This window comes from Trypanosoma conorhini (assembly GCF_003719485.1).
Source record: "Trypanosoma conorhini strain 025E chromosome Unknown Tco_14.4_contig_00618, whole genome shotgun sequence".
NCBI classification, from domain to species: Eukaryota; Euglenozoa; class Kinetoplastea; order Trypanosomatida; family Trypanosomatidae; genus Trypanosoma; species Trypanosoma conorhini.
The window spans coordinates 1-10,654 of NW_021704707.1; the positions used below are offsets into that span (position 1 = coordinate 1).

The following is a 10,654-nucleotide window of genomic DNA, read 5'->3' on the forward strand; positions in this document are numbered from 1 at the left end:
CCCCACCGCAACTTTTTTTCGCGCTACATTTATATACATATATATATATATATATATATATATATGTAGTTGTTACAGTGTTTCGCCGTTCGACGCTAATGAAAGGCCCCCACACAAAAAAATAGTAGGGGGGACAAAAAAAACAAACAAACAAAGAGAGAAAAAGAGTGATAGAGAGACAGTCCAAGCAGCGGAAGTAAAATTCGTGAGCATGATTTGAATCGTTCTTCTTCCCACAATTCTCCCCTCCACTTTATGCGACTATTTTATTCCCCACTTTTTGTTTTTCATTTTCGGTATGCGTGCCTGCTTTTCACATTCGCATCTACCGCCTTCCCACGAGTAGAGCGGGGGCGAGGCGGCGACGAGAGGGACTCGTCGGGACACCCCCCCAGCAAGCCGAAAAAGTTAACAGCAGCATCACAGAATCAATACGGAGAAATCCAACTCGCCCGCCGAGAAAAAGGCTGAAACGCACTCACGCGCAGAGAACCATCACGGGCAAGCCACCCATTGCCTGCTGATAGAAATAGGCGAAACAACCACAGGAATGGGGGAGATACATACATATATATATATAGAAAGAAAAAAAAGAATAAATAAATATAGATATTTACCTACGTAGGAAGAGGGGGCCAAACGCAAGAACGGGGTGTAGGGTGAAGAGGAAGCCACCGCCTCACAGCGGCTCTTCCTGAGAATAAGATGAAGAAAACAAGGAAAGAAAAACGAACCAGAGGCGAGAAGGAGAAGTAAGCACACTAAAAAAAAACAGGAATGAGCTAACAACATCGCAGAACCACGACTTCAACAAGAACAGTGAGAAAAAAAAAAGCATCTTTCACAGTACAATATTCCTGCCCCAATGTCCTCGTCCTCTTTCCTTGTTTCGTTTGTGCCTCCACCATGTGAATTTTCCCTCATACTTGTTTTATTCACATTGCTTCGATCACTTTCTTCCCACTCTCCCCCTTTCTCTCTCTCGCTCTCTCTCAGCTTCGTTCTCGCACAGACTAGTAGAAGTAGTCGGGGTCAGTTCTGGAGAGAAGCAAGAAACGGAATGAAATCAATTTTCCTGTGCAGAAGAGGGCATTTCATCCCCCGTCTCGGATTCATCCAGCGAGGCTTGAATACTGCTAACTGTTTCGCGCTGACGCGACGACAAAACCTCTACCGTACGATCACGCAGTGACTTGTTAGTAACGTAACCCAACGTCGGTGTTGGTAGGCCAGAGCTGTCCTCTGAAAGAAGCGAGCCTTCCCTCTGAGACGCCTGACGTTCCAGCAGGGCCACGCGTGATTTCGTTTCCTTAAGCTCTTCTTTCAACTTGGACGCTCGTGCACGATCTAGGAAGGCCGCTCGCTGGATGTCGTCCAGTTTTATTGCAAGTTGTGCACAAAGCGCTTCATCTCGTGCCGACACCTGAACTGCGGCGGCGTGCTCGGAAAGAAGACGATTGAGCTGCTTCTCTAGTAAACTGATAGCCACATCAGTTTCGTCTGTAGCGGCATCAAACGCAGGAGAGGTAGTGACGTCACTGCCCGTTTTATCGTCAGCATTCAGTGATGCTGTTTCCACCGGTGTCGGCTCGTTTGCGTTGGCGCTTTCGCCAACGTCAGACCTCTTCCCCTCCTTCTTTTCGTTGAGGGACCCCTCCTTAAGATGACTCAGCTGCGTGGAGAGCACATCCAAGTATCTACGACGCTCCTTCAGTAGCTCACGGTTCGTTTCATTCTTCCTCGTCACCACATCCATTAACTTTTTCTGCAGCTCAAGCATCAACGACTCCTGCTCCCCCATCTGTCCCACCAAGTCGGTTTTCTCGGTCCGAATTTGGGAAATTTGTTTCGTGATTTGCTGGCGAGCAGATTCCTCGCGGCGGATAAGGTCACTAATCCGACGTCTTTGTTGCTCCTCGGACTGAAGACGCCGGAGCAACTGGTTGGCCACCTTGTCCTCCTCGATCTCCGTGTTCTGTTGAAAACGAACGGACTCCTCATAAATGGCGCTTATTTCCGACTGAAGGGAGGCAGACTCCTCATTCAGCAAGGCGTTCATCTTGCGCAGCTGCACGTACTCCTGGCGCAACTCCTCATCCGACATCAAGTGCGGCGGGCGCTCCCTCTCTTGGTGTGGCGTAGTAGGAGAAGCTGTTTTCATATATGTGAGTGCTTATAATAGATTCCTACTTTGATTTTTGGTTTTGGTTTTGTCCCTCAGAGTTGTGTTGTTGTCGTTGGTTTAGTTTTTTTTATCGTCTTGAAAGGAGGCGTGTCACCCCCTCTTTTGCAGCGCTCGCTGAGGTGTGGTGCAAGCCGACTCTGCAGCCTGCTCTCAGCACAGAAGCTAACAAGAGCGAGAAAACAGCATTGGAAGCCAATCCACACAGAAACACACAATGCAACTGCAGCAGAAGCCAAAAGCAGCATGTAGCGTAGGAAACGGTCGCAGAGGAACTGTGAACGAGAGAGCGATAAGAGAGAGAGAGAGAAAAGATCAAGGCAGCGTCAGAAGCGAAGCTTCGTCTGTCGCATGCCCGCGACGCCGCCGCCTCCATTTCCCGTCACCTTTGACATTGTCCGCCCCATCCCCTCCCGAGCGACGCCGCGGCTGGGCTTCGCTTCGGCCCCGGAAGAAGTGGCAGGGGCGACGGCCACCGCCTTTGCGACACTCGCAACTGCCGGCACAGTTGGAACGGCGCCTGTTAAAAAGGAGTAACGGTCAAAGTAATGCACCACACGGGCCACATCCGCGTACGTGACTCTCTTTCGCCTGTGCCGTTCTGCCTCCGCCGCCGCCAGACGTGCCAAGTCCTGCAACATCAACGTCACCGCCTCCCCGGCCACCACAGCCGCGTCCTTTGCCACAATGGAGAAGTCACTGTGGAACTTCAGCAGCTCTCGCACACGCGAGAGCGGGAAGGTGGCCCTATCCATTCTCTGCGTGGCAGCATTGCCTTCGTCGTCGTCACTATCCGCTTCATCAGGCGGCAGCCACTCTGTATCACGTGCAACCTCATCATCCTCCAGTTTTGTCTCTTCTTCACCGTCAGCATCAAAGTTGTCCGCACCATTGTCGTCCTGACCTACAAAGAAAACGCCAGCATCGAAGGTGGCCTCGCCGTCTTCCGTCGCATTCAACTCATGTTGCTCCAGCTGCTGCTGCTGCCTCCCTTTCGTTTCCTCGGTGTCATTCATGTCCTCACGGAGCAGGGCGATGCCCACGTCCTCTCCATACTGCAGCTCCTCCGCTTCGGCGAGGAGATTCGTTGGCTCTTCCTCCTGGGCGTCATGCCCCCCGCTGTAATCTCCCTGCGGCGCCGTGTAACTTCGAGCTTCACCAGCTAAAATGGAGAGCCGCGGGGTGAGAAAAGCCGCATCGTGGCCACCAAACGTGTGCTGCTCCTCCCCCCGCACCTCCTGGTCGCCGTCCTCCATTAATTAATGTTCTATCCGCAGACCAACAATGTGTGGCTTTTGCTTCGACGATATTTCGGCGCCCTTCGCCCTCCTTCGCCAGCGTGCACGGCGGCAGAGCAGGCAACGGTCAAAGCAGAGCTCATGTGAAGGTAGAGAAAAAAGACGAAAAACAAGCGTCAAAAAGAAAATAATAATAATTTCAAGAAAAAAAAGATGAGCGTTACGACACAGTGAGGATAAATTCGGCGGCCGCTGCACACTACACACCACACCTCCGCCAGGGAGGGATACACGCACGCGTGCAGTTGTACATCCCTGCAACTATTTCGCCTTCGCGTGGGGCAAAGCAGGTGATCGGCAGTATTTTTAATTAACTGCATGGCCACACCTGCTGCTGCAGCACTTCCCAAACTAGTACAAAAAGGGCAGAGGTGAACACCGAGGGAGCGAAAAAGCACAAAACACAATAACGTAAAGTAGAAAAAAAAAAAAAAAACAAGAGTAGATGCACGTGTCTGTGTGTGGGGGGGGAGGAGGAGGGGAGACGCCTCACGCGGCACATAGTTTTTTTTCCTTCAGTTAGAAAGCTAAGGGCGCAAAGTGGCGTAAAAAAACAAACAAACAACACTGTAGATTCAACACACACGCGCGAATCTTAGAAATTAAACAAAATAAAAAAATACAAATGGACACAATGACGATTGTGGCGTGCCGGTACCGTCGCGGGGTGTGTGCATAATGTTTCTCGTGTGTCCGCGTGACAACTTCCCAGCCAGCAAGGCACGATACTGAAATTAATAAGTTTACTTTCGAACGCACGCCATCGACCAACCCACAGGAAACAAAAAAAAAACGAGAAAAAAAAAGTGAAGAAATTCCAGGACTTCTACAAACGACAACAACACTACACCGAAAAAAAAAAGTGCGACCGGAAAGGACGCAGAAGGGCAGTCACAGAGGGAACTAAGTGTGCCCCCCAGTTACCCCCCTGCCCACGATCTGCCCTTCCATGGGGCTTAAAGTACAGACACCCAGTTTTGTTTTGCTTTGCTGTTTTTTTTCCTGCTTACTCGCCCTTTTTCTTTTGGGATGTTGAGCGGTTTTCTTTGCTTGTCTGTTTGCCTGGGCGGGGCCTTTCGCTTTTTTTCTTTCTTCATTCCTGGCGTGAGTGACACCCCCTCCGCAAGGGAATCCCAAAGCCGCGGAATAAAAACCAGAAAAATGTTCCTAAAAAAAAAGGATTCTAGCGGAATAAGAACTAAACAACCAGTAAGAAAAGAAGTGATGCAGGGCATTGTCCCTCTGCTTGTTGTTGTTTTTCTTTTATTTCCTTTCCTTTGTATTTTGCTGTATTTTTATCTTTGAAAAGCCTTATATATATATGTTTTCTGCTGATTTTGTTTTGTTCTTCCTTTTCTGCGTCTATTTGTCCAGCACACAACTGCACTTCAGTGACGAGTGTTGTAGGAGCGGCCCACGAGGCCACCCGAGGCGCAGAGGAAACGGTTCCTTGAGCCAATCGTTCATCTCCGCCACCTCCGTGCATACAAAAAGGCAACAAGTAGAAGCTGGGACGAGGAGCGGGGCCAATTGACTCTACCTCTCTCTCTCCCTTTCTCTCTCTCCCAGGCCTCAGTCCGATCATCGTCCCCGGCGAAGCTCCGGTCCCTGCTCCAGTCGGGAATATGAGCAAGATCAGTAGATTAACTGCTTGTTGTCCCAATTCTGTGCTGCTCACGCAGCCAGTTCTCCAAGAGTACCCCCTTTCCCTCCCTGACTGTCAGCTTCGAGGCCGGGTCACGTATCGCACGTGCCCCACGCCCCTCTTCGTCTGTGGAGCCCCATTGACTTTCTCCTGAGGACGTCCCAAAGGTTGGTGGAGCAAACCTGGGAATTGACAACTGGGGGAGGTTGAAACGGTTACAACAACACGCACCAACCGGTGCATCAGCCCCGCTGGCAGAAATTTTTCCAGCATCATTGACAGTTACCACATTCCCGTGCGAAGAAAATCTGCCATCGAGAGATACGCAGCAGCACCGACGTCTTCTCGAGAGGGAAGATGTTTTTTTGCGAAACCCTCCAGGAATCGGATCGCTGTGTATGCCGCAGCTGACACCACATGTGCTCTCAGACTCCTTACCAAGCGTTCCCAATGCGTTGCGCATGATAGAAAGCAAGGAACTTGGCTTCCGCTCTGGCTTATGAGCCCCCATCACAAACTTGAACCTTTTTCTGAACCCTCCGAGGTATCTCCTTCAGTCATGTACGGTGTTACTCGTCGGGAGGTCAAAGACGCGATGGGGGTGACGTGAGAAAAAATTTTTACTTCTTCTCTAAATAAAAAAGAAAAAAAAAAAGACGTCAACTTAAGAGGTGAACTCCACACAAATATGCAGCGTTACAGAGCAACGTATTTGTATGCAGCTCAACGCTTTCCCCGTGCGACTTCAAATGAGAGTGGGGAAATACAGTGCAGCAATTGGTACCATCTCCAGCTTCTCTTGTCTATTCGTGCCGCTTCTCCATAAGCACATGCGGCCAGTGGTGAGGAGATTAGTAATCCTCATCCTCTAGCATAATGGCGAGGAATTCGTCCAGGTTAATCTCTCCGTCCTGATCTGTATCAAACTCATCAATCATGGCCTGTAGCTCTTCATCGGTCATGTTCTCTCCAAGTTCCCTTGCCACGCGGCGCAGCGAACGCAAGGAAATCTTTCCTGTGTTGTTTTCATCAAATAATTGAAAGGCTTTAACCATCTCCTGTCGTGGATCTCGCTGCGCAAACCGCTCCGTCATCAAATCTGTGAAACCGGCTAAGTCCATGAGGGGCTGATTGTGTTGATCGCGCGCAGCACAATCCTGCATCATGCGCAGCACCTCATCCTTCTTAACGTCAAAGCCAAGTGCCCGCATACTTACCTTCATTTCGTGCACATCGATCAACCCGTTCTTATCTGAGTCAAAGAGCTCGAACGCCTCACGAATCTCTTGCCTCTGTTCGTCGGTCAGCTCGAAGCGGCGCTTGCGAGGCAGCGCTGCTGGAACGGCAGTGCGAACAGGAGCCGTCAGGCGACCCCCAGCAGCACGTGTTGTTGACATGCCTGTTTGTTTGCTCTTATGTGTGTTGCGCTCCTTCTCTTTTTTTTTTTTGATTTCCTCCTGCGTCTACGGTCGTAGGCCCTCGAAGCTTCGTTAGCAGTTGTGCGTCGCAACAAACTGTCTGTATCTATGCAGGAAGAAGAAACTATGTATGCGTAGCAGCGGCTCTACAAGGACAGGGAAGACGGTGGAGATATGGCTGAAGACCACTTCAGGCAGCTGGGAGCTATCGCCACCCGTTGCAGTCCAATCTATAAAAGTTCGCAGCCGCCGCGTGGCTCCGCCAGAAGTATTATTGTTGTTATTATTATCTCCTCCTTCTCGCTTCTTTGCTCTGCAGGGAGGAGTCTCGGCTTGGCCCTCGCCCCCGCCTTCTGCCCCCTTCCGCTGGGGTCACTGGTGGCACTTCCTGTGGGTGTCGTCAACGCGACGGTGTTCGCGAATCAAAAAAAAAAGGGGGGAAGGGCAAAAAAGACCACAGAGAGGCCATCACTACGCGACGGAAAAGTCAAAGAAACAAACAAGCGCGACAAAAACAAAAAAAAAAAACGCAGGTCTTCCAGTAACTGACGCGTAGGCGGAATCACACAGCGGAGTTGAATATCGCACACACATGTAAAAAAAAAAAAAACGCTAAAATTGATACTACGCCCTTCCGGTGGGAAGACACAAGAGCGGTGCGAAGACACAAGAGCGGTGCGAGCCGGCACAAGCACGCCCCCCCCCCCACCCCCCATGCTCTCACCTTCCCCTACTCTGCTGCGCATATACTGCACGCGACGAACTCCCACGGAGAAACCCCGCGTGCACGCCCTCACACACCCATGCCCAGTTCCAGTACTACGCCAATAGCTCAAAACCATCGGCCGATGCGCTTCTCTGCAACAGTGCACGGCTCCACGGTGATGGTGTAGCGTGCCGTGTTGTCGGTGTCGTCGGCAACATCACTCAACGTCGCGCGGCGCAGATTTGCCTTGAAAAAAGTTGTCACGAGGAAATCAAAGTAGGTGTCCTCGTCCTTGAGCGTCAGCACATGCTTTGTCTGCTGCAGGTCCACGTAGTCGTAAATCTTCATTTGCCCATTGTACGGGTCAAGACCCAAGTGTTTGTAGAGGTCGAATAACGTGACGCCCGCAGTGAAGGGAAGCACAACTCGCTGCTCCTCGGTGGTATCCTTCCGTACCACGACAAGACGGCGCATTTGCTGCAGAAGAAGAAAGAATCTAGCACGCAAAGGCTCGTCCACGCCAGCAAATTCTAGAACACGACCAGAAAAATGGTCCCTATTAAATGGATCAAGGTACGCCGTCTCCCAGCAATCTGGGTTCATGGCAATCAAAGAAGCGTCGTCCAGTTGAAACTCCTTCACAAGCGAGCGCCGCAGCTTTGGTGGGACGTCTAGCAACTCTAACATTTCATCCAATAGGTGAGTCGCACCGTACTTTATACGCACGCGTGGAAGTGCATTGGGAGGGCGCAGATGGATTGCCTTCCATTTTTCATAGTAGGCACGACTAAAAAGAAGCAGCAATTGGTGCTCCTCCGCGGTGAGAAGGCCGGGATCAAGATACGCGGGGTCCATGTTATGCCACAAAACCTGATCGCAGAGGGCAAAGTATGGGCAACTATCCATCTTTGCACGCACCTGTGGATCATCCCAGAGACTAGACTTGGGTTTGATAAGACCTGAGCCCTCCTGCACTGGCGGCACATAGTTTTGCGTGTCCACACGACCAGCATAAATATTGCCGTAAAATGGAACTCCACCAGTGGAGTGTGATGCGGGGGAGCCAGGAAATGTGAACTTCCTTTCTCCCTCCATCATGAGAAGACGACGCGACTGTCGCATCATCGTCCAATCCAATCCTCTTCTACAGATCACTTGCTTTCCTTTCACTACACCACTATATATACATATATATGTATATATTCTTGAATCCAAGGAACCGTCCCCCTCTACGCCCACGCAGTGCCCCCTTGTGGCTATCCCGTTCTATTCCTTTGTTACTTTTTTTTTTGGCTTTTGATTTGAAATGCGTGGGTGTGGTTGCGTTTCGCTGCTCTGGCGGAGATGTTGTTACTATTGTAGGTGTACTGTACGCGGGCTCCCGCCCCAAGGCGAAGGAAAACAACCGCAGAGTTGCGTGCACACCTCTGTGGGCAACACAAACACTCGCATATATATATATATATCGTGTACGTGCCCCAGGTCTGGGTGTCGTCGCAGTACTCCGGAGTTGCTGCGGTCAATTAAAAGCCAAGCTCCACGGAAGCAAAAAAAAAATAATAATAATAAATAAATAAATAAATAAAAATAACTAAACGAAAAAAAAAAAAAACTTTAGCGCACACACGTGTTCGTGTGCCTCCAGCTCCCAACCACCCCAGCGGAAAGAATTCATCGTTGTAAAATTCCCCAATACGTTTTCGTTTTGCTTTTTGCCCCCCACCGCAACTTTTACCGTCTTACTGCGTAAACCGCAGTCTCTTTTGCCGCGTTTTACCCCATGTTGGTTAATTTACTTTTGCTGGTGGTGTCTAACCCAACTTGCTCTTCCCTGTCTGAGTTGAATTTTGCCTCGGACATCCTTCCGCCGCGGGGAGTCAGCGGAAGGCCTCCGCCTCGTACGCCTCGCGTAGTTGCTGCAGCGTCCTGCTGTGGGCACTGTCCAGCGCCAGCCGTCCGCCGTTAGACAAAATAGCCTCTCTTTGCGGCAGCAGACATCCCACTTTCCCCTTCCCGCACTGCTCGAAGTCGTCCAGAGCGGAAATAAAATTCATTTTACTCTCCTCATCGTAATACATTTGAATCTCCCGCACTGGAAGGACGCCAGGGCTTGTCCCCAACATGGCAATCGCCCTTGCCGTGCAGAGATCGCCAACGTACAGTGGGCGGTGTTCGATGGACGTCAGCCCGGCGGCGGCGGCGGCTCTTTTCACGGCCCGGAGCGTGATGCCAGAAAGGATATCCTTCTCCAGTGAGCAGAGCAGACGACCGTCCTCTGTGACCAGGAGATAATTTGAACGAGAGCCCTCTGGCACAAGGTAGTGCGCGGCCTTATCCCACACCAGCAACACCTCGTACGCGGTGCTGCTCTCCTGGAGTTTCTTCGCACGTAAACGGAGGGGCGCCTGAACAATCTTTGCATTGGGTGTGTGTCGCTGGGCGTTGTACAAGAGCGAAAGTCGGGTCCCCTCTGTATACCATGTCTCCGGAGGAAAGAAGGACTTGACAAAGTACAGCGTATACGGAATGGCACACAACAACTTCTGCCACTCCGCCTCACCGCCCAAGTTGTTAGGGCAGGGCGGTAGCCAGGCCAAAAATTTGAGGTTTATGTCTTCCTTCCCCTCATGCTCGTCACGGATGTAACTGCGGATGTTTTGTGTCACAGCTTCAACAGGAAACGGCAGCTTCGCCGCATCGCTGAGGGGCTTCGAAGAGGCCGCAAACACAGAACTCTCGTAGATGCGATGAACATGATCCCGCTCAAACATGACACTGCCATGGCGCACCCGCATCACGTCGTAAACAAGCTGCCACTCTGTCGCTTCAGCGTCGGAGGCAGCGGCAGGACTTGGCGGGGCGCGGAGGTCGTCCACGGAAAGCACCTCGTGTGAAGTTGGGCCGCAAAACCAAACATTTTTGCCAGCGGCGTCGGAAAGAATCAAGTTCCGCACTGAGGCCGGAATCCGGGAGGAGGCCTCCCCAAGTCCACCCCGCATTGCCGCAAAACGCAACGCGGACGTGATGTTGGCAGCGTCAAGAGTGGAGAGGCGGGTCCAGGGTGTGCGGGGGCGGGGGCGGGGGCGGGTATCAAAGGAACAGGAGCCACAGAAAAGAAAAGAAAAAAAACTGAAGAAAGGAGGAAGGAAGCAGGTGGCATAATAAAGAACAGGAAAATAACTCAGAGGTCAAGACGAGGTCGGAGCAGACGCCTCCACACACAAGTGTTATTGCGCGTATCAGTGGAAAGGGGCAGGGGGCGAAGGAAAGACCAAAGAAACACTCCACTACAAACGACGAAGCCAAGCATCGCCTCACCCATTTCCTCCTCGGATCCAGAAACAACAACAAGAAAAGAAGAAAATAGAAAAATAAAATAAAATAAAAAAAAAGGAAAGAAGAGGA

General features: G+C 51.1%; 6 protein-coding genes across 6 annotated transcripts, besides 15 other annotated features; all 6 read right to left on the reverse strand.

Annotated features, from left to right (window-relative positions):
• Positions 1-30: 30 nt before the first annotated feature.
• Positions 31-65: a microsatellite.
• Positions 66-136: 71 nt separating this feature from the next.
• Positions 137-163: a sequence feature (A-rich).
• Positions 164-559: 396 nt separating this feature from the next.
• Positions 560-606: a microsatellite.
• Positions 607-949: 343 nt separating this feature from the next.
• Positions 950-994: a microsatellite.
• A 72-nt stretch (positions 995-1,066) lies between these two features.
• On the reverse strand, positions 1,067-2,104 carry Tco025E_07695 (uncharacterized protein; the record flags this gene model as incomplete). Its single annotated transcript, XM_029374554.1, has 1 exon — positions 1,067-2,104. The coding sequence occupies one exon, from the start codon at positions 2,102-2,104 to the stop codon at positions 1,067-1,069; it is 1,038 nt and encodes a 345-aa protein (XP_029225327.1).
• A 361-nt stretch (positions 2,105-2,465) lies between these two features.
• Positions 2,466-2,492: a microsatellite.
• Positions 2,493-2,508: 16 nt separating this feature from the next.
• Positions 2,509-3,438, reverse strand: Tco025E_07696 (uncharacterized protein; the record flags this gene model as incomplete). Its single annotated transcript, XM_029374555.1, has 1 exon — positions 2,509-3,438. The coding sequence occupies one exon, from the start codon at positions 3,436-3,438 to the stop codon at positions 2,509-2,511; it is 930 nt and encodes a 309-aa protein (XP_029225328.1).
• A 433-nt stretch (positions 3,439-3,871) lies between these two features.
• Positions 3,872-3,918: a sequence feature (A-rich).
• A 341-nt stretch (positions 3,919-4,259) lies between these two features.
• Positions 4,260-4,286: a sequence feature (A-rich).
• Positions 4,287-4,736: 450 nt separating this feature from the next.
• Positions 4,737-4,776: a microsatellite.
• Positions 4,777-5,014: 238 nt separating this feature from the next.
• Positions 5,015-5,045: a microsatellite.
• A 78-nt stretch (positions 5,046-5,123) lies between these two features.
• On the reverse strand, positions 5,124-5,636 carry Tco025E_07697 (uncharacterized protein; the record flags this gene model as incomplete). The annotated part of the gene is made up of 1 exon (XM_029374556.1): positions 5,124-5,636. The coding sequence occupies one exon, from the start codon at positions 5,634-5,636 to the stop codon at positions 5,124-5,126; it is 513 nt and encodes a 170-aa protein (XP_029225329.1).
• Positions 5,637-5,758: 122 nt separating this feature from the next.
• Positions 5,759-5,780: a microsatellite.
• Positions 5,781-5,976: 196 nt separating this feature from the next.
• On the reverse strand, positions 5,977-6,522 carry Tco025E_07698 (centrin; the record flags this gene model as incomplete). The annotated part of the gene is made up of 1 exon (XM_029374557.1): positions 5,977-6,522. One exon carries the CDS (start codon positions 6,520-6,522, stop codon positions 5,977-5,979), a length of 546 nt encoding a protein of 181 aa, XP_029225330.1.
• An 853-nt stretch (positions 6,523-7,375) lies between these two features.
• On the reverse strand, positions 7,376-8,374 carry Tco025E_07699 (uncharacterized protein; the record flags this gene model as incomplete). Its single annotated transcript, XM_029374558.1, has 1 exon — positions 7,376-8,374. One exon carries the CDS (start codon positions 8,372-8,374, stop codon positions 7,376-7,378), a length of 999 nt encoding a protein of 332 aa, XP_029225331.1.
• Positions 8,375-8,427: 53 nt separating this feature from the next.
• Positions 8,428-8,452: a microsatellite.
• Positions 8,453-8,796: 344 nt separating this feature from the next.
• Positions 8,797-8,861: a sequence feature (A-rich).
• A 265-nt stretch (positions 8,862-9,126) lies between these two features.
• Positions 9,127-10,248, reverse strand: Tco025E_07700 (protein G6; the record flags this gene model as incomplete). Its single annotated transcript, XM_029374559.1, has 1 exon — positions 9,127-10,248. The coding sequence occupies one exon, from the start codon at positions 10,246-10,248 to the stop codon at positions 9,127-9,129; it is 1,122 nt and encodes a 373-aa protein (XP_029225332.1).
• A 50-nt stretch (positions 10,249-10,298) lies between these two features.
• Positions 10,299-10,337: a microsatellite.
• A 21-nt stretch (positions 10,338-10,358) lies between these two features.
• Positions 10,359-10,390: a sequence feature (A-rich).
• A 198-nt stretch (positions 10,391-10,588) lies between these two features.
• Positions 10,589-10,649: a sequence feature (A-rich).
• The last annotated feature ends 5 nt before the right edge of the window (positions 10,650-10,654 follow it).